This window comes from Paroedura picta, chromosome 2 (genome assembly GCF_049243985.1).
Source record: "Paroedura picta isolate Pp20150507F chromosome 2, Ppicta_v3.0, whole genome shotgun sequence".
Taxonomy (NCBI): Eukaryota; Metazoa; Chordata; class Lepidosauria; order Squamata; family Gekkonidae; genus Paroedura; species Paroedura picta.
Window position 1 is genome coordinate 182,259,018 of NC_135370.1, and position 20,321 is coordinate 182,279,338.

The following is a 20,321-nucleotide window of genomic DNA, read 5'->3' on the forward strand; positions in this document are numbered from 1 at the left end:
GGCATGGAATGCTATCTTTGACCCAGACCAGAATATGTCCTGATCTTTCCACTTCACCTTTCCCATTTGCTTTTTCCCCATAAGCGTGGCTCAAGGTATAAGCTTTTGTGTGCACAGGCACAGAAATGCATCCCTGGAATACAACTTCGTGGGTCTTGAAGGTGCCCCATGACTCAACCTGTGTCCTGCTGCTTCAGACCGACCCAGCTACTCACCTGAAATCCAGTTTCTGCAAGTTCTGCCACTCATTTCCATGGCCACCATGGGAGTTGGGGGGGGGGGGTCATCATACCTTGTATTTGGCCCTAATGCCTCACACCAGAACTGGCATAGGAATGCGAGGAGACACTCAAACAAGGACCCTCAAACAAGGAAAATATGACCGACTTTGACAGAATCCAAGAACTGCTTTCTCCTAAGTTGGGGGAGAGCGTAGTGGCAAGAAGGGATCAGGTTTTATGAGCCTCGCTTTTAAAAATGTGTGTGTGTGTGTGAGAGAGAGATGACCAAAGCTGTGAGGGAAAGAGCTTGGGGTTGTAATTCAACATAATGAGCTGCAAACTCCATGCCGGGAACTGAAAATAAGACTCAGTATTGGAGCTGTGCAGATGTATAATGGGTCCTTCCTTTGGAATGTGGGGTGAGTTCTAATCACCCTGCCTCGAAAGAAATGACTTCCTGGAGGAAGAAATGGGGAAGAAAGGGGAAGCCCATGTCACTGAGAAGAGCTTTCCCCTAAGGAGTTGGGGACCGTAAAGTTTTGAGGAAGGATGAATGAATCATAAATCATAAAATCACAGAGTTGGAAGGGGCCATAGAGGCCATCTAGTCCAACCCCCTGCTCAACGCAGGATCAGCCGAAGGCATCCTAAAGCATCCAAGAAAAGTGTGTCTCCAACCTTTGCTTGAAGATTGCCAGTGAGGGGGAGCTCACCACCTCCTTAGGCAGCCTATTCCACTGCTGAACTACTCTGACTGTGAAGAACTTTTTCCTGATCTCTAGCCTATATCGTTGTACTTGAAGTTTAAACCCATTACTGCGTGTCCTCTCCTCTGCAGCCAGCAGAAACAGCATCCTGCCCTCCTCCAAGTGACAACCTTTCAAATACTTAAAGAGGGCTATCATGAGGGAAGACCCGATATAGTCTATGCACGCGGACAGAGGAAATGAAGAGGTAATTCTGGCTTTTGTAGTTTTCTCAGACTGTGGGGCCACATTTGGGTAGTTTTTGCTCCTAACGTTTCTCCTGCATGTGTGGCTGGCACCTCCAGAGATCTGTCACAGCAAGATGTGCACTTCTCCGTGGCATCTTGCTGACAGACCGGTGAAGATGCCAGCCTCAGATGCAGACCACATCCGGAGAAAAAGCTACCAGAATACGGCCCCACAACCGGAAAAACTACAAATGTCAGTTGATTATGTTCACAAAAGCCTTTGACAATACACTGAAGAGGTAATTCTTTTTCTTTCTGACTCATAATACTAGAATGCAGTGAAAAGAATTCATCTGAATAGACCAGGCTTTCTCAACCAGGGTTTTGTGAAAACTCATGTTTCTTGTTCTTCTCTGGTGATATGACCATGTATGGTCATGTTGACTTGCCCCCTCCCCATGGCCAATGATGGGTCATATCACCCTTCCAACTCTATGATTCTGCCTGCCCTGGAATTGGCTCCCCAGGGGAGGCTGTGTTCAAGCACACGAGTCCCCTTAAGGCAGGGGTGGCCAAACCAGTTGTCCATGGACCACAATTCCCACAAGACCCTGCCAGGGGCCCATGGGAATTGTAGTCCATGGGCATCTGGAGAGCCAGTTTGGCTACCCCTGCCTTAAGCGATTCACCTCTGTTTTGAATGCTGCTCAGCTATGCGGCGCAGGCAGTGGGAAGGCCCATGCAGAAGAGGCGTATGCTGTGATTCGGCTGAACAGGAGCTGCTGCTGTTCCGTCCAGCCTTCCTTTAGGGAGAGAGACTCTGCCAGGCGGCTTTCCTACGCCGACATCCGTTGTCCTTCCTCTGTGCCAAAAAGTCAGCCTTTTACTTGGTGGCATGCAGGAAGAAGCGGCAGGACAGGAAGCCTTTGAGCCAGGGGAGAGGACACAGGCAGCTGTTATCTGGTGCTGCCATGACCTCTGTGGCCTGGAAAGAAGGTGTTGGGGTGAATGACGGCAGCCCGGGGAAGAAGTCACCCACCCCCCCACCTCCAGCCTAGTGAATATTGTTGTAATATGCAAGAATTGAGCAGAATATAAAGCGTGTCCTGCAGGGGGCACTGGAGACAGTGTATATTTAGCATAGCTGATTGTAGTCCACCGCAAGCTGGCCTGGTCGAAAGCGGCAGCCAACAAATCAGTATAAATAGACTTAATAAGATAGGAGAGGAACTTCCCGATGATTCTCAAATTATCTCCTCCTGTGCCCTCATGAGGACAACAGGAGGCTTCCTTCATTTTGAGAGTGCGTCCTCCCTGTTTGCCTCCAGAACAGTTGTCAAATAACAGAAGAATGACTGCAGCTAGCTAGCTAGGTCTCTCTCTCTATACAGAGTTGCTTCTATTTTAGTCTTTAACCAGCAGGCTGGTGCTCTACTCCCTCTGCATATGCAAACTCTGCCGACATGTCATCTTAGTAGCCTATCGGAGTTAAGAGTATTATGGGCTGAAGAAGGAACAGCAGATGAGGCGGTCGCTGGTTCACCGGTAGGGCATCTGCTTAACCTGCAGAGGGTCCCAGGTTCGATCCCAGCATCTTCAGTTAAAAGGACTGGGCAGCAGGTGACCTGAAAGACCTGTGACCCTGGAAAGCCCCTTCCAGTCCGAGCAGACAATACTGACCGTGCTGGAACGACAGCCTGCCTTACGTGCAGCAGCTTTATGGGCTAGATTTCATAAACTCCTTTGAAGGGGAACACCGGCGTAAACCCAAAAAGGCCTTTTCAGCGAATGGCTTGGAGACGGCTTACAACGACCATGTCAAAGTGTACAGCAGGCACCCCAACAAAGCTGAGACGTCACAGGGAGGGGCAGCAGATAAAGAAATACAAATGAATTAAAATGAACAGCGTAGCTTTAATCACAGCTCCCCCAGTGAACAGCAACACCCTCGCATCACCATGGCACGTTTTACGCACAGAGGTGACAACGATCAGATTCAAAACAAAATTTATTAAGTCCCTATCCTTGAGCTTGACGAGACTTTTAAACTGAATAAATAGAAAGTGAAAAGGTACCACAGTGAAATGGAACAACCCTCCTGGCTCAGAATAGCCCTCTGGGTGTTTCCATGAAATTCGGTAACGTTTCTCCAAAAGCCTTTGCTTACCCACAATGCCCTGAACTCAGTACGGCAGCCGGACTGGCCATATGTTTACGGTTGACTAATGACTGAGAAAGTGCTAAGATGATGCGTGTAAAGTGCCTGAGCCCACCAAGCCCTGAGAACAAGATTTTGGAGATGTACCATGTGCGGACCGTGGCAGAATCCGGCCGCCCACAAACCAGCTCCACTGAGTTCACGAAAGTCAGGTGTGTACAGGTGCACGGAGGCCTCTCCCCAGAAGGGAGAAGAGTTGCTGCATCCTGTTGGCGGCAGCAGCTGTGGGGTCACCGGAGGTGTTGAGCAAGTATCCTAATTTCTGTTCCTTTTGACCGAAACAGAGTCAGCTGCACAAGCTCCCCCAGCTGGGCTGTTGCCCTGGGACTCTTCTGGGGCACATGAAATGTTGAGGTACGTTCATGAGACCAGTCGTGACCATACATGTGCTCCCTGTTCCTAAGCAAATGGGGAAACTGCAGAAGTCGGTCCAAACCCGTCAAAACTAATTGGCTACCGAGAACAAGCGGCACCGAACTTTAGAAAAATACGAGGCAAGAAAATGCATCAGGTAAAAATAGATAGACCCTTTGGTTTAGAAAACCCGCTCCGTTCACAATATTTTTCCATTCCCCTTTAACAACAACAACACATAATATGAACAGTAGGAAAAATAGGTTTCACCGTTTGCAGCATTTAAATATTCATCGTCCCGTTTCCGGAGGGGATTGTAGATAACAAATATTTCCTGTAGAGAATAAAGACCCTCGCAGAGCTCCCACCGCCACCAAGCAGTCTGTCGCAAGAGATGAAAGCCGGCAGGCCTTCAGTTGAAGAACCTTTGATACATGTAGTTCTCTTCCGACACTGAATAGCCAAATTTCTTATAAAACGCTACGTTTTTGGGGAGACACTCCAGCGTGATTTTGTAACAATTCAGTTGCTTGCTCAGCAGTGTAAGAGTCGATGTCAATCTAAAGGGAGGAGGGGGGAAAAAGAGAGTTAGGGCCTCGAAAAAGGACGTCTGGCCAGAGGGCTGTGAGGGGCTTATGGTAGGAGCCGCAAAACCACAGTCTCTCTGCCTCTCGGCTCTGTAGCACCATCCTCAGTAGGTTATAACGCTGATTTGGGAAACTCCTGCAGATCTGAGTGGGTTGTAAAGCACACACCAGGGGTGACCAAACAGCGGCTCTCCAGATGTCCACTGACTGCAAGTCCCATGAGCCCCTGCCAGCATGTCACCATGCGGCCACCACTGGCCCACACAGCGTTTGGCCACACCCGTATTCCACCCTCCAAGGCAGCCATCTTCTCCAGGGGAAGCAATCTCAGTTGCCTGGAGAACCCACAGTACTCATTTTTTATTTCTTTATTTAACTTTTATCCAGGGTGGCACAAGTAAAATCACAGAGGTTCCGAACTGCAAAACTGATCTCTAATTTGAATTATAATTCCCAGTCAAGGAGTATAGTTTGACGGGTGGGCGGAGAGGCGAGTCAGATCTGCTGTCAGGTATCTGGCCTCCACCCAATTGCCGGAGCCCGCCGAGAGCTCTGCCACCTGACCAAATGGGCATACTTCTGATTCAGCTGGAGAAGGGGAGGGGACACCCTCGGTTTCCCACCTGCCTTTGAGGAAGGTGGAGAGCAGCAAGAAGGCAGGTGTGGGTGGCTGGAGAGGGAGAAGGGGGTGGCGATAGCCCCTGGAGAGGCATCCACACCATCAGGCACAGGAAGGGGATCAAGACTCTGAAGCAAGCGGGAGACCCCTGAAAAGGGCTGGAAGGTTCCCTGCCAGCAGAACGGCCACAAAGCAGAAATGCCCATTTAAATTTGCCTTCCATCCAAGGGACACACAGGTAAGCCTCAGGAGCTCAAGAGTAGCATTTTGGCCTGAAGCCACCGTGAGGTTTTATTTACTTTGAAAATGTGTTCAGAGACCTGCCTTGAGGAGGCTGACGTGGGAGCAGCCTATCCTCCCTTCTGCCACGAAACCAGCAAAGGCACAAGCCGGACAACCAGCAAGCCTAGCATAGAATGGGAACCACCCCTCTTGTTTCTGTGCGGGTGGGGGCACTGAGAACAACGAAACACAACCTACTTAAGAGCCAGCGTGGCCGAGGGGTTAAAGGGCAGTGGCCTCTCATCTGGAGAGTCGGGTTTGATTCCCCAGTCCTCCACATGCAGCCACCTGGGGGACCTCAGGCCTGTCATACTTCTCATAGAGCTGTTTTTGCAGAGCAGTTCTCTTAGAGCTCTCTCAGCCCCACCTGCCTCACAGGACATCTGTTGTGGGGAGAGGAAGGGGAAGGTGCTAGTAAGCCACTCTGAGACTCCTTCAAGCAGTGAAAAACTGGCCAAAAAAACCAGCCCCCCTCCTCATGGCAAACCCGTAGGATTTTCAAGGCAAGAGAGGAATAGAGCTGGTTTGCTGGTGCCTGCCTCTGCAGTCCTGGGTGGTCTCCCATCCAAGTCCGAAGCAGAGCTGGCTGTGCTGAGATTCTGAGAACTGATGGGATTGGGCTAGCCTGGGCTGTCCAAGCCAGGGCCAGACATGATTGGCGGGCCATCAAGCAGCAGCCAACATAACCTTCGGAGTGGCCTGTCCCTGACCACCTCTGCACAGGGATCCTGTTTGGAATTGGAGTTCCATAGACCTCCCAATGGCCTGTGCAGGGCTTGCAGCAGCAAATCAGAGGTGAGGGAAGATGTTAATGTGGAGGGGCCAAGCGGAGGTGGTGGTGTAAAGCAAGAGACAAACGCAGGCTGCTTGCCACTGCCTGGCTCTCCCTCGGGGGGCTCCCATGGTCAGGGCTGGGTCAGGGCAGGCACTCACACAGAATTGGCTGTCCATTGCCTGCCTCTGCAGAGCGACCCTGGACCCCCTGGGGGGTCTCCCAAGCACTGACCGGGGCTGACGCTGCTTAGCTTTTGGGGATCTCATGAGATGGGGCTCGCTTGGGCCATCCACGCAAAGCATAAAGAACATTTATTCTATTTGGGGGTGAGAAACTGGCAGTGAAATGGTTCTCTGAACCAAGAAGCCCACTTTTAATTTGCCCCCCTGGGCCTTGAGCTCCCTGGGGATCAGCAACGAAAGCTGTCAGGAGGTACTTACAGTTTCCCGAGCTGCTTGCCTCGACATTCCCCGCTCACAACCACGTCTTCTATTCTTCCCCTCTGCGGAAAGGGGCAACAAATTCTCATCAGCCAGCATTCGGTAAGAGCAAACCTAAGGTGGCCGCACTCCATGGACCTCAGGGCACTTTTCAGAGTCAATGTGTGCAGCACTCCCTGATACACTCCAGCACAAGCAGCTGGTCAGGGAGAAGGAGGAGGAGCCAGCTCAGGAGCTACTGGTGAATGTTGCTTTCTTTCTTACAATGTGTGAGGATATGCAGGTTGCAGGAGAGTGGGGGCTCTTTGAGTGGTGGTGTTTTTTGCCTGTTCCTTGCCTGGGTGGTGGAGGACTGCAGTTAATTGCATTAGCTGATTTGCATTAGTTCATAAAATTGGTTAGGTCTAGTACTGAGCATTGGAGGGGAGTTTGATGCATACTGTGGACTGCCAAAACAACACACCAGCAGGCTCTGGAGCCCATCGAACTCTCCCTAGAAGCTAAAATGGCTACACGGGGACTGTTGAAGTCTGTTCACATTATGAGAAGACAAGACTCCCTGGAAAAGAGGAAGGCAGCCCAACAGGGAGATGGAGGGACTCAATGAAAGAAGCTGCGGCTCTCCGTTTGGAAGACCTGAGCAAGGACAGGATGTTTCAGAGGACATTCATTCATAAAGTCACTGTAAACTCAAGTCCACAGAGTAAGTCCCAGAGTGCCTTTACAATAACAGCTGTCTTCCGTCCCAATGGACACATACCTTTGCGCACGAATGGGTGAATTTATGCTCTATAACTAAAGTTGCAGTAGCCACAATCTGCCCTAGGTTTGTGTCTTCCACCACGGTCACATAGTAGTCCCCAGAGCTCTTCATGTGCTCAAAGGTTTCTGTGGAAACAGAGGCAGGGGCAACCTGGGTAACGTGCACAGCATCCTTCCTCCCGGCAGCCCTACCCACCTTTGGCTAGTCGGAGGGTCTCTCACTGCAATTCAGAAGGATACGGACAGCCCTTATGAAGCAACTGGGGAATGCAGCTTACAGAAGAACAGAAGTAGAGCCCTGCTGGGTCAGGCCGGTGGTCCATCCAGTCCAGCCTCCTGTCTCCCCACCTTCCCTCTGGTGGCAGGGAGGGGAATAAAATATCCAGTTGGAATTAGCATCCGGATGTTATTGTCTACATTTCTTGATGGCCCTGGAGGGGTTTCCTGAATGGGTGCGAGTTAATTTTATTGGGTGATATGACCACATATGAACAAGTCAACTCCCCCTTTCCCAAAATGGCCAATGATGGGCCTGGAGGGGGTGGGAAGGGGAGGTGTCCCAGGTGGGCGTGTCCACAGCTCTGCTTCCCAACCATATTCTGCATGGTTACGTCACATCTAGGGTTCCTCAAAGCCTGAAGACCATTTCAGGGGTAAAACGGTTGAGAAAGGCTGGTCTGTGTAGTTATTGTTGATGTTTCTATGGGCCTCGGCCACAGGCCTGGCAGAACAGCTCTCTCTTACAGGCCCCGCGAAACTGTTTTAAATCCCACCATGCCCTGATTTCACTCAGCAAAGCAACAGAAACTGCAATTCATGTGGCCGACTGTACCTTAGGAGTGCAATTAAGAAAGTATGAAAATGTAGCCTCTTGATTGTGTTTCCTTTGAATAATGATGAGAGTTATTGGCGAAAGCTGAGCAGAATGCTCTGTGTAAAGAAGTTTTTCCTTGTTTCAATTGTACTGCAGCAGCAGCCAAAGGCTACACAGCGTAGAAAGCAGCTTCAAGGAGGAGCCCAGCTCAAAGAGGCTGTTTTAGCTCGTCTTGCTTGAGTCATCCGATTGAGGCACTGCAGCCTGCAGCACATCTGTCCTTCAGATTCTAAGATGTAGTCGGGACACACAATTTGTTGTTTCTTTTGCTTTGCTATATTGTTTTCGTGTTTTCCTTCAGTGCTTCTGCTCTCACTCATGCCAGGGCCACGGTGGAGAAGGCCCTGGCTGTCATTGAGGGCAGTTTTATTCTTATTATAGTAGTATTATTAATTTGTTTTCTATACCATACAGAGCCTCTTGTGGCGCAGAGTGGTAAGGCAGCGATATGCTGTCTGAATCTGTCTGCCCATGAGGTTGGGAGTTCGATCCCAGCAGCCGGCTCAAGGTTGACTCAGCCTTCCATCCTTCCGAGGTTGGTAAAATGAGTACCCAGCTTGCTTGCTGGGGGGTAAACGGTCATGACTGGGGAAGGCACTGGCAAACCACCCCGTATTGAGTCTGCCATGAAAACGCTAGAGGGCGTCACCCCAAAGGTCAGACATGACTCGGTGCTTGCACAGGGGATACCTTTACCTTTTATACCTTTACCTTACCATCCTCCCTGCAAAGCCAGCTCAGGGTGGTGTGCAACATTTAAATAAAATTACATCCAAATCTCCAGAAAAGAGAGCAGTTCCTCAGTGGGACAGGCTTCCTCGGGAGGTGGTGGGTTCTCCATCTCTGGAGATTTTTAAGCAGAGGCTGGAGAGCCATCTCTCAGAGAGGCTGATTCTGTGAAGGCTCAGGGGGGTGGCAGGTGACAGTGGGTGAGCGAGAGGGTTGTGAGTGTCCTGCACAGTGCAGGGGGTTGGACTAGATGACCCAGGAGGTCCCTTCCAACTCTAGGATTCTCTGGAGGACGTTCCTGACAGTTGGGAAGGTGGCACAAGACTCTCGCATCACTCAGGCAGCAATAAGAATAACCCAGAAGAACCTGTGGAATCCACCATGGCTTTTCTCTCCCTTCCTCCCAGTTAGCAAAAGACAAAATGCAACTTACTGGTGAACTGCTCCAGGCTGACGACTCCAGTGTCTGTCAGCTGACCCAGGACTTTTAAGAACCCTGCAACAGAATAAGACTTTTTAATAGACCTCCTTAGCAAACAGGGGTCAGCATCAAACTCCAGGACATGAGCGTTGCGGGGATGGGTTCTGACGCATGTCTGAAGCAGCATGTGCATTGAGGGACTTGTGAAGAGGACCCAGGAGACCCTGCCATTCCCACCAGGACTTGCAAAGGGGATGAGACCCCCACGCACAATGAGGAAACTCACCCTCCCTTCAGCCACAAGGCCCACCCTCCACATAAGCTCCAAGCATTTCCCCAAAGAATAAGAGTTGATTCTTATATGCCGCTTTTCTCTACCCGAAGGAGGCACAAAGCATGTTATAGTCACCTTCCCTTTCCTCTCCCCACAACAGACACCCTGTGAAGTGGGTGAGGCTGAGAGAGCCCTGATATTCCTGCTCGGTCAGAACAGCTTTATCAGTGCTGTGAATAGCCCAATATCACCCAGCAGCTTGCCAGATTAGAAGGCCACACTCCTAACCACTACACCAAGCTGGTGTAGAACTGTAGAAAGGCTCAATATCTCATTTATACTGCCCTGGAACGGTCTCCTGAACAGTGTAATATAATTAATTAATCATCTATTGTTTAAATTTGTTAAACATTTATTGCGTGATATGATCACATATGATCATGTTGACCTCCCCCTTGAAATGGCATCTTTGGATCCTATTCCCCTTTTTCTAGCTCATGTCTGCCTAACAGGAACAGGAAAGGTTTCTTGGGAAAGCCAGCGTGGTGTTCTGGTTAAGAGTGGCAGCTTCTGATCTGGTGAGTCAGGTTTGATTCCCCGCTCCCCCACATGCTGCCAGCTGGGTGACTTTAGGCTAGCCACAGTCCTGATAGTGTTGTTCTCACAGAGCAGCCCTGTCAGAGCTCTCTCAGCCCCACCTACCTCACAGGGTGTCTGTTGCGAGAAGAGGAAGGGAAGGCAGTTGTGAGCCACTTTGAGATTCCTTCTGGTAGAGAAAAGAGGGGTATAAAAAACAACTCTTCTTCTTCTGGAGGAAGTCTATAAGTGTCCCCTAGCCATGGTAACTAATGGGAACCTCCACATTCAGAAGCAGTAAACTCTGAATGACAGGACAAGGAAGCAACATCAAGGGAATACTGTGGCTGATATGTCCTGTTGTTGGACCTCTGAAGGAACTGGTTGTTCACCATATGAGGCCGCTGTGCCTTCTTCCTGGATCTTCAGAGGAATTTTTGCCATTGTGAGAGGCAGGAGGCTGGCCTAGATGGACCACTGGTCTGGTCCACCAGAGTTCTTCTCATGCTCTAATGCAGGCCTCAGGCTCTCTGCTCTGTGATTGGCCCTCCAGAGGAAGTGGTTGGCGTGTGAGACAGGATGCTGTGCTAGATGGACGACTGGTCTGACCCAGCAGGGCTCTCCTGATGTTTCAACAGGGAGAATTTTTACCATAGAAGGCCTATAATTCCTCGTGTAGAGCCCGACAGGTCTCTGTGTTTTCATTCAGTTCACCTGATCAAGGAAAAGAAAATGAACTCGAAGGGAACGATACCTCGGTTGATGTCACCCAAGCAGAGAGGTCTCAAAACCAAACCATCACCGGGGTCTGCTGGGGAAATGGCAGGAGAGAACGTCACGATATTCTGGCTCCAGTCCAGCTCATGAAGAAGGTGGGGGTCATAGAGGGGCACCCTGTCCGCCTTGATGTGGGCTGCAGGCATCATGGCCGCAGGACACCTACAAGAGGCCTCCTGAAATACAAGGACACATCTTTGGTCAAAGGGCTGGCGCCAAGAAATGCTGTGAGGATTAATTCTTCCTCGCTTGTCTTCTTTTGAATCCACCATGCTGTTCTCTGCTTTGGGGGAAAAACTAGAAAGTTTTATTCTCAGTAAAACAATCCATAAAGCACAATGGCTTGTGGGCCTAATGCGAGAATTCATTAACATATATGAACACCATTCAGAATCAAAAGTTTACATCATAGTTCCCCAAAGTGGAGCCCGTGGGCAACATGGGCTCATCAGTACTTTCTTTGGGACCTGCCAAGCTTTCCAGAAAGTAGGCAGGGCTCGTTATTGGCTGCCCACATTCAAATGAAAAGGCTTTCCACTGGAGGATTGAGAGGACTGGTTAGTCCCTGGGCTTTCCTTAGCCTGTGACTCCAATTCTGCCCTCTCCCCTTTTTCCTTCCCAGGAGGTGTCAGGAGGGAGGTATTCCATTTGGTTCCACCTCTAATGGTCATTTTGGGGTACAAAATGGGGTACACTTTCTCAACCCCTTCTCCAAATTCCAAAGGTGTCTGCAGGCCCCAAAAGATTGCAGACACATGGTTTCTGCAATGAAAGCATGAAACTGGCACAGTTTAATAGTTACACCCGTATTCCTACTAGGGACGGATACAATCTGGCTCACAAATGAAAGTTCATGACGAACTTTTGTCCATGTTGGCGGCTGGCGAAGTCAAGTTGATGGCAGGTCATCCAGTGTGAACTGTCCAGCTCTTTGTGGAGGCTGGTGTGAGTTCGTGAAGGGATGTATTTCCAGGCATATTTTCTCTGCTCAGTCTAAATCCCCCCAAATGGGCACATCTAGGATCTTGGGCACCGGAGTGCTAAGCTGGCTGCTTCCTTGTCCGGTTTCTCCACCTCTCACAGCAAACAGGGCCTCCGGGATTGTTTGCTCTTCATTGATTGACTGGTGCATACTTTGGAGTCAGACCCTGGTCCACTCTTCTGCCGAGCCCCTTGGCTAGTCATTCTGTGGCACTCCACCCGGCTCTGGCACAGCCTTCTGCACTCCCCACCGTTTCTCAGACCTCTCCCCAACTGAGAGGCAGTGTTGTGCAGTGGTTAAGCATGTCAATCTGGCCTCTGGGAGGCCTAGGTCTGAAGCCTTAGTCTGCCTATGGAAGCTTTTGGGGTGACCCTTTCAGCCTGACCTGCCTCATAAGGTATCTGTGAAGACAAAATGGAGGCCAGGAGAATGGTAGAGGCCAGGTTGGGTGCCCACGAGGGAGAAAGGCGGGTACCAATGAAGTAAATAAATTCTCTATGGGGCATAATCCTTCCCCACAGGGGGGAGCAGCACAGCTTACCTTCTGCAGGCCAAACCCTCTTGCCTCAAAAGCTCTCTGCATTCAACCCAATATATGGGGAAGCAAGATGTTGTCGTGACCCTTGCTAAAAATGTGCTCCGGGTCACATCCTATGGACTTCTGCCAGAGACTGGACAGGAGATGCTGCATTGCTCCTGCGCACAATACTACCTCTGGGGTGCCAGCCTCTCTGTTCCTGTCTGACACACGGCCAAGCTCAGTGTGCCAGTCAATCCAGGAGCAAACAAACCCAGAGGCACAGTTTGCCCGGAGAGGTGGAGAAACCGGACAAGGAAGCAGCCGGCTTAGCCAGCTGCAAAGGCCAACGATCTAGACCGTGCCTTGGATCTCTCCCCGCTGTGCTGGAGGCCACGTCCTTCTCGCTCCCGCCTCCAAATCCCGATTCAGACAACTGATAACGCTTTATGAGGGCGGAAATGAGCCTCACTCATGCCAGAGGGATACAGGCTTCCGAAACTTGCCTAAGTGCCCGCCTGCCTGCCAAAGTTAAGCAGGTGGCATCGAGAGTAAGGACCATTTGCGCTGGCGATGATGTCCTACAGAGAAATGCCCTCTGCGGTTGGCTAAGATTTTAGGCGCCAGATGGAAGCTTTCTTTGGGAGGATGGTACAGAAATTTAAGAAATAGTAATCATTTAATATCCTCACAATTTCAGTCCCTTAAGACTGCTGCCCAATGGATTGTTCGACTGATGTTTCATTTCCCTGCTTTTAGCGTCGCATAGCAATTCTGCTGCCTAAGTTTAGATATTTATAGTCCGCCACTCTTGGGCCAGGTATTCCACAGGAATTAACCACAAGGTTAAAACACAACCATCTAAAACAGTTCAAACCAATCCACCCGTCCACTGCAGAAGCCCTACAGTCGGCGTGCTTCTTGGGGTTGGTGCCAGAAGTTGGTACTTAGCAGATCTTCCTCAACCGTACGCCTGGTGGAAGAGCTCCATCTTGCAGGCACTGCGGAACTGTGTAAGTTCCGTCAGGGCCTTTAGTTCTTCCGGGATCTCATTCCACCAGGCAGGAGCCAGACACACTACTTCCTCATCATTTTTAAATGTTACTTGTAAGCCACTTTGGAGACATCAGGCGGAAAAGTGGGATATGCATGTCGATAACATCCATTACCAGTAGCTGAGATCACATAGTTAGCAGGGGATTTGATAAAGTGGAATAAGAAATTCCAATGAGGAGAAGAAGAGAGAAGAAGAGTTGGTTCTTATATGCCGCTTTTCCCTACCCCCTTTCCTCTCCCCACAACAGACACCCTGTGGGATGGGTGAGGCTGAGAGAGCCCTGATATTACTGAAGAAGAAGAGTTGGTTCTTATATGCCGCTTTTCCCTACCCAAAGGAGGCTCTAAGCAGCCTACAGTCGCCTTCCCTTTCCTCTCCCCACAACAGACACCCTGTGAGGTGGGTGAGGCTGAGAGAGCCCTGATATCGCTGCTCGGTCAGAACAGTTTTATCAGCACCGTGGCGAGCCCAAGGTCACCCAGCTGGCTGCATGTGGGGGAGCGCAGAATCGAACCCGGCATGCCAGATTAGAAGTCCGCACTCCTAACCACTACACCAAACTGGCTCTCGCTAACGTACTGCAGTTAATCAGACGTACTGCAGTTAACAGGTCAAACATTGCATGTGTTAAGTTGCTTGGACTTATGGTGACCCTGTGGATTCAGGACCTCCAGAACATCCTCCGAAATCTTGCAAACAGAGGACTGTGGCTTCCTTGCTCGAGTCCATCCATCTCCTATCTGGTCTTCCTCTCATCTCACCTTAGTCACAACTATTCTCTATTACATTTGTGAGACAGCGGTGGTCTGTAGCACTCTTGGAACCCTTGTTGAGATAGATTAATGGCATTTTCCTTCTGTCTGGCAACCACCAGGCTTCCCCTCACAGCCTTGTGGGTGTGGAAGAAAGAGCCAAGCGGGTGGGCAGCCAGGCTGCTCCCAGTCCCAAGACCCCCACCCAAACGGCAGTGGGTGAATGGGCACCAATGTGGCAAACGAAGTTCACTGTGGGCATGCGCAACGTAAGGCACATCACAGAATCAAAAAAATCCCATCTTCAAGGGCTGGGGTCTGAAGCTGCAGAGACTGAGAGGGGAAGAGATCTTGGGGTCACAGCGGAGAGCCCAAGGAAAGCGTCGACCCAGCGTGCTGCAGCAGAGAGAAAGGCAAACTCTGTGCTGGGGGTTATTAGGAAAGGGACGGAGAATGAAACAGCTGATATTGTGGTGCCCTCCTCTATAGACCTGCGGGGCGGCCTCCGTTGGCATGCCGGGTACCGTTCTGGCCGCCGTATCTCCGGAGCTGGGGAAAGAAGGGAGGAGGGCGACCCAGGTGCTGAGGCGGTTAGGACACCTTCCCCATGAGGAAAGGCGGAAGACGCTGGGATTTTTCTGTGGAGAGAAGAGACGATGGAGGGGGGAGAGGTTTACAAAACGATGCGCGGGACGGAGAGAGCTGACCCAGAGAACTTTCTCGCCTTCTTCCAAAATGCGGTCACTCGAGGGCATGCCGTGAAGCTGAAGGGCAGCAGGCTCAGGATGGGCAAAAGGGAAAACTTCTTTACACAGAGCGTGGTTGCACTACAGACTTCTCTGCCAGAGGCTGTTGCAGTGGCCAGGGCGCTTGAGAGAGTCACGGTTAAAGCAGATCAGTAGCCACGGTGCAGGAGGAGAACCTCCACATTCAGGGGCAGTCAACCTTTGGATCCCAGAGCCAGGAGGCAGCAACAGGGGAAGGCTCTCCCGAGGAACTTGAGAAGGGATGCAGCCAGACTGTGGCTCTCCAGGGGTCCGGGGACTACAATTCCCATGAGCCCCTGCCGGCATGTGCTGGCAGGGGCTCATGGGAATTGTAGTCCCCGGACCCCTGGAGAGCCACAGTCTGGCCACGCCTGGGCCTGATCCTGATGCTCAACCGGACCTCTCCTGATGCTCAACCGGACCAGCTCTTCCTCCTGCCGCCTGCAAAGGCCGACATGCAGCGCTCAGCCTCCCCGCTGCAAAAAGGCGGTGAGAACCACGCCAGCCCACCTGGCAGGGCTGTTGTGCCGCGGGCACGAACGGCGCAGCCTGGGATACGGCGAGGGGCTCCGCACATGCTCAGAGGCACCCTTCTCAGAGGCGCGCCCCCCCCCCCCCGCCACTCACCGTTAACGGTCGCGTTTCCACGGCCCCGCGCGCGCGCACGCTCGAACGCCCAACGCTTCTCCCTCGCGACGCCGGTCGGTCCCGAGGCAGCGTCGACCGCGCATGCGCCCGGCATGACCGACGTGGCCGGTCCGAAGGGGGCGTTGCCTCGCGGCCATTCACGCAGGCCGCGGGATGCAGACGGAGGGGAACCGCCCACTCTTCCCGGCCACGCCCACCGCTCCGGCCGAGGAACGGCCGACCTTGGTCGACAACGCGCCTGCGCTCGCCTTCAACCGGAGAAGAGCTGGGCCGTGGGTGCGCGTGCGCACTCGCTTGCCGTGCCTGCTTAGGTACCTGTTGCCCCGTTCCCACGTGCCTTTTATTTCCCACGGGTGGGCAGCGTGTTTGCTGCTTCTTTCTATCTCTTTACCCCAGGGTTTCTCTAAACAGGGCGGCCAGACGGTGGCTCTCCAGATGTTCATGGACTACAAGTGCCCAAAATGGGTTTGTCCAGATGTCCATGGATTACAGAGCCCCAATTTGGCCACCAAACTGTATAAGGCAGGGGTAGTCAATCTGCGGCCCTCCAGATGTCCATGGACTACAAGTCCCATGAGCCCCTGCCAGCGAATGAACAATACATGAAACTATAACATATGAATAACCATACAATAATATTAATAACTGATGGTTGTAATAATAACTGATAGTTGCATGCTGGCTCCACCGCCTTGTGGCAGCCATTTTGTGGCCGCACGCACCAGGGCGTGTCAGGGGTCCTAAGGGGCCTGCAGGCTCAGAAAAGGTGGGCGGCCTCCGACTTAATCCCCCTGGCCTGGGATGGGCACGTCAAGGGGAAGCAGGATTTTACCCCACGCTCGTCCTTACAACAAAGTAGACTGAGTAGACGGCATGGAGCCCCCTCCACCTGGGAGAGTATGAAGGAAGATTTGTCATATCACGCACCTTCTGCTAAGACATCTTCCTCTACATAAATGTATTCATAAATAGAAATAAATCCTGTTGAATGAATGTGGAGCCAACCACAGGCACCACACCCATTTCAGTGGGATGCCTTTAGACCCCTTCCGGTGGATCATGGCCTTTTGAGCTCTCACCACTTCACGGGGGGGGGGGGGGGGTGAGCAGTAATCTCAAGGCTCTCTCAGCCTCCCCTCCCTCACAGGGAGTCTGTTGTGGGGAGAGGAAAGGGAAGGCGATTGGAAGCCACTTTGAGACTCCTTCGGGTAGAGAAAAGCGGCATATAAGATCCAACTCTTCTTCTTCAGTAATCTCAGGGCTCTCTCAGCCTCCCCTCCCTCTCAGGGTGTCTGTTGTGGGGAGAGGAAAGGGAAGGCGATTGGAAGCCACTTTGAGACTCCTTCCGGTAGAGAAAAGCGGCATCTAAGAACCAACCTTCTTCTTCGGTAATCTCAGGGCTCTCTCAGCCTCACCCTCCTCACAGGGTGTCTGTTGTGGGGAGAGGAAAGGGAAGGCAAATGTTAGCCACTTTGAGACTCCTTCTGGTAAAGAAAAGCAGCAAATAAGAACCAACTCTTCTTCTTCTTCAGTAATCTCAGGGCTCTCTCAGCCTCCCCTCCCTCACAGGGTGTCTGTTGTAGGGAGGGGAAAGGGAAGGCAAATGAAAGCCGCTTTGAGACTCCTTTGGGTTAGAGAAAAGCGGTATATATAACCAACTCTTCTTCACAGACCACAATCCAGTTGCTCGGAGACGGAGACGGCTGCCAAATCGAAAAGCGGATGCTGTTCTCATCTAGGATTCGTCTTTGGCTCGGTTTCTCCCTTTCTAGTATTTTCCTTCTCTTTGATGACTCATCTACCGTCGCTGTGGAAACGACCAAAATGACTCAGATTCGAATGCAGACAACCTAATACGCGTGGGGGAGGCTCTGGAGAAATCAGACTGTTAGGCCAAACACTGACTATTTATCCTGGTCGCACCCAGAGAGTCACGTTGGTGATGGTGTCCTTGAAGCCCTCTCTGGTTTCTCTCTGGTTGGCACCCACGTCAGGAATTCTCCCTCCTTAGAAGGGCCATCAGTCAGCTGCAGAGCGCAGGGGTTCCCTCGGGCTGTCACCAGAGTAGACCCAGAGGGGGGGAAAGAACCCATGCAGTGGTTGAACAAAGGTGGAGTCCCGGAACAGCTTTAAGTCCACCAGAGTTCTTCTGATACCCTGGTCCAAAACCTTGTTTCCCATCCCAATATGGAAGGGAGGATTTTGAAGATTTCATGGGATACTTAAGGCTGATCCCGCACTGAGCAGGGGGTGGGACTAGATGGCCTGCATGGCCCCTTCCTATGAGTCTAGTTCAGCAGTAGGATAGGCTGCCTAAGGAGGTTGGAGCTCCCCCTCACTGGCCGTCTTCAAGCAGCAGCTGGACAGATCCTTCTCCTGGATGCTGGAGGCTGATCCTGCACTGAGCAGTGGGTGGGACTACATGGCCTGCATGGCCCCTTCCCACTCTAGGATTCTGGGAGTCTAGTTCAGCAGTGGAAGGGGCTGCCTAAGGAGGTGGGGAGCTCCCCCTCACTGGCCGTCTTCAAGCAGTGGCTGGACAGATCCTTCTCCTGGATGCTTGAGGCTGATCCTGCACTGAGCAGGGGGTGGGACTGGATGGCCTGCATGGCCCCTTCCCACTCTAGGATTCTAGGAGTCTAGTTCAGCAGAGGAAGGGGCTGCCTAAGGAGGTGGGGAGCTCCCCCTCACTGGCCGTCTTCAAGCAGCGGCTGGACAGATCCTTCTCCTGGATGCTGGAGGCTGACCCTGCACTGAGCAGGGGGTGGGACTGGATGGCCTCCATGGCCCCTTCCCACTCTGGGATTCTATGATCCTATTTTTCTTTTCATTCCACCAGACGGGCCAGGGCTGTTTCCTTGGAACCAGAGATCTTTAGCTGCTTGGTGAAAGACCCTGAGAGCGCACGAGACCTTGGAGAGTGGCTGCCAGTCTGTGAAGTCAATATTGATCCAGAGGGACCCGTGGCCTGACTCAGAAGTAGGCAGCTTCCTGTGTCCGCATGGGATGTTATTGACATCTCTGCAATGGAAAGCGTCAACTCGCGATTCCTATGAGATGAAACCCCTCCATTCAAGGGCCTTTTTCTCTAAGCAACCTAAAAGAGTATCTTCATGGGAGGAGGCTGGTTGGCCGCTGGGCGTCTCCTGCTCCTGAGTCATCGGACATGATGACCGGAGGAAAGGGAGGACAGACAATTGCAAATGGTGCCAACAGGCCTGGAGAAGAACGCCCTGTCCCTTTTACAGAGATTTGCCAAGCAGATGTTGTTATTTACATTCATGGCTGCCCATTTCTATACAGGAACTTGTGCTCTTCTCCAGGCCGGTTGGCAACCGTGGCAGTTACGCCCCCCTCCTTGACTGACCTCAGCATTTGCCTCACTTGGCCTGTTTCTGAAGGCAAAGGGGAAATCGTCCCCCCCTTTTCTGTTTATGTTCTGTTTTGGAGACCGGCTTTGAGGATCCTCTTGTGAATACTCTGTGGCTCCGTTTGGCTGTGTTTGCACATATTTTGAAATTGCAAAACTTCAATCTCGCCGCGTGAATTTTCACAGCGAGATTTCTGCAAAAGCATTTGCAGAAATCGTGGATCCCTTCTGGTTTCAAGCCTTCCTTTATTTCTGTTCAGATTCTTCTCCACCGTGCAGATTCACTCACATTTCCGTGCAGCTCTTCCGACAAACACGGCCACCTTAACAGCACGATAGCCCTCCCGGTAAAGCTGTGCCAACCCCTTGTAGGAATAAAAACGCAAAATATCGATAAAGTTAAACATATTTATCGGTACCTCCAAGGAAATCAGTGTTTAAACATTTAAAAAAACATGCTACAGATAGCAAAGATTAATCATCCCAAATGTTTGGACGCTAGAACGTGAGCCTTGAACTTGAAAAGCAAACATTTCCACATGTACATTTTCTCCTCCTCTTCTGCAGCTCTTTTCCTATTCTGCAACCCACTAACAACATTATGTTTCATTTCTGCTTGAAGGATGATTCCCCCGGTGTCGAAAAGTGGGTTCAATAAGGCACGGGTCGCTCGCTGCGAGAATCATCAGCTCTTTAGCAAGGACACCTAACCACGGAACTGAACCCCGTGGCCCACCAACCAAACCTAGGTACTTATTGCATCCAAAACCCGTGATTGGCCTGCGTGACTTCCTCAGGTATGAACTGATCGGCCCGTTTCAATGGGTCCGATGGCAGGACGTTTCCTGCAAGCTGAGCAATAATATTAAGAATCCCCTTTGTTTGAATTGTGGATCCGGCTCTACAATTCTATCAGCCTGTGTACATGACACCTGGCCAAATATAACAAAAATTTATTCTGGAGGGACAAGACCAGAACCAATGGGATGAAATTAATTCAAAAGAAATTCCGTCTAAACCTCCGGAAGAAATTCCTAAAAGTTAGAGTAGTTTCTCAGTGGAACAGGCTTCCTCGGGAGGTGGTGGGTTCTCCATCTTTGGAGATTTTTAAGCAGAGGCAAGAGAGCTATCTGATGGAGAGGCTGATTCTGTGAAGGTTTAAGGGGGTGGCAGGTGACAGTGGAGGAGTGAGAGGGTTGTGGGTGTCCTGCATAGTGCAGGGGGTTGGACTAGATGACCCAGGAGGTCCCTTCCAACTCTATGATTCTATGATTCTAAATTCCATCTAAACCTCTGGAAGAAGTTCCTGAAAGTTAGAGTGGTTTCTCAGTGGAACAGGCTTCCTCGGGAGGTGGTGGGTTCTCCATCTTTGGAGATTTTTAAGC

The 20,321-nt window shown here is 51.3% G+C and overlaps 1 protein-coding gene across 2 annotated transcripts; it reads right to left on the bottom strand.

The window, feature by feature from the left end:
* Positions 1–3,049: 3,049 nt before the first annotated feature.
* GNPNAT1 (glucosamine-phosphate N-acetyltransferase 1) lies at positions 3,050–15,710 on the bottom strand. 2 transcript variants are annotated; one of them, XM_077324063.1, is made up of 6 exons: positions 15,546–15,710; positions 10,821–11,019; positions 9,229–9,291; positions 7,191–7,318; positions 6,431–6,492; positions 3,050–4,287 (listed from the first exon to the last, which is right to left on the bottom strand). In XM_077324063.1, the coding sequence occupies exons 2-6, from the start codon at positions 10,990–10,992 to the stop codon at positions 4,140–4,142; spliced, it is 573 nt and encodes a 190-aa protein (XP_077180178.1). In that variant the 5' UTR covers positions 10,993–11,019; positions 15,546–15,710; the 3' UTR covers positions 3,050–4,139. The 2 variants fall into 2 exon arrangements, with proteins under 2 accessions (XP_077180178.1, XP_077180179.1); XM_077324064.1 differs by lacking the exon at positions 15,546–15,710 and adding an exon at positions 15,429–15,539.
* Between the last annotated feature and the right edge of the window lie 4,611 nt (positions 15,711–20,321).

Excerpts from the sequence above, each read along its gene's own strand:
- GNPNAT1 (XM_077324063.1), bottom strand. The coding sequence starts at position 10,992 with ATGATGCCTGCAGCCCACATCAAGGCGGACAGGGTGCCCCTCTATGAC. Across the intron at positions 9,292-10,820 it reads CTTGGGTGACATCAACCGAG|GGTTCTTAAAAGTCCTGGGT; the intron begins GTATCGTTCCCT and ends ATTCTGTTGCAG. Across the intron at positions 7,319-9,228 it reads CAGCCTGGAGCAGTTCACCA|AAACCTTTGAGCACATGAAG; the intron begins GTAAGTTGCATT and ends CTGTTTCCACAG.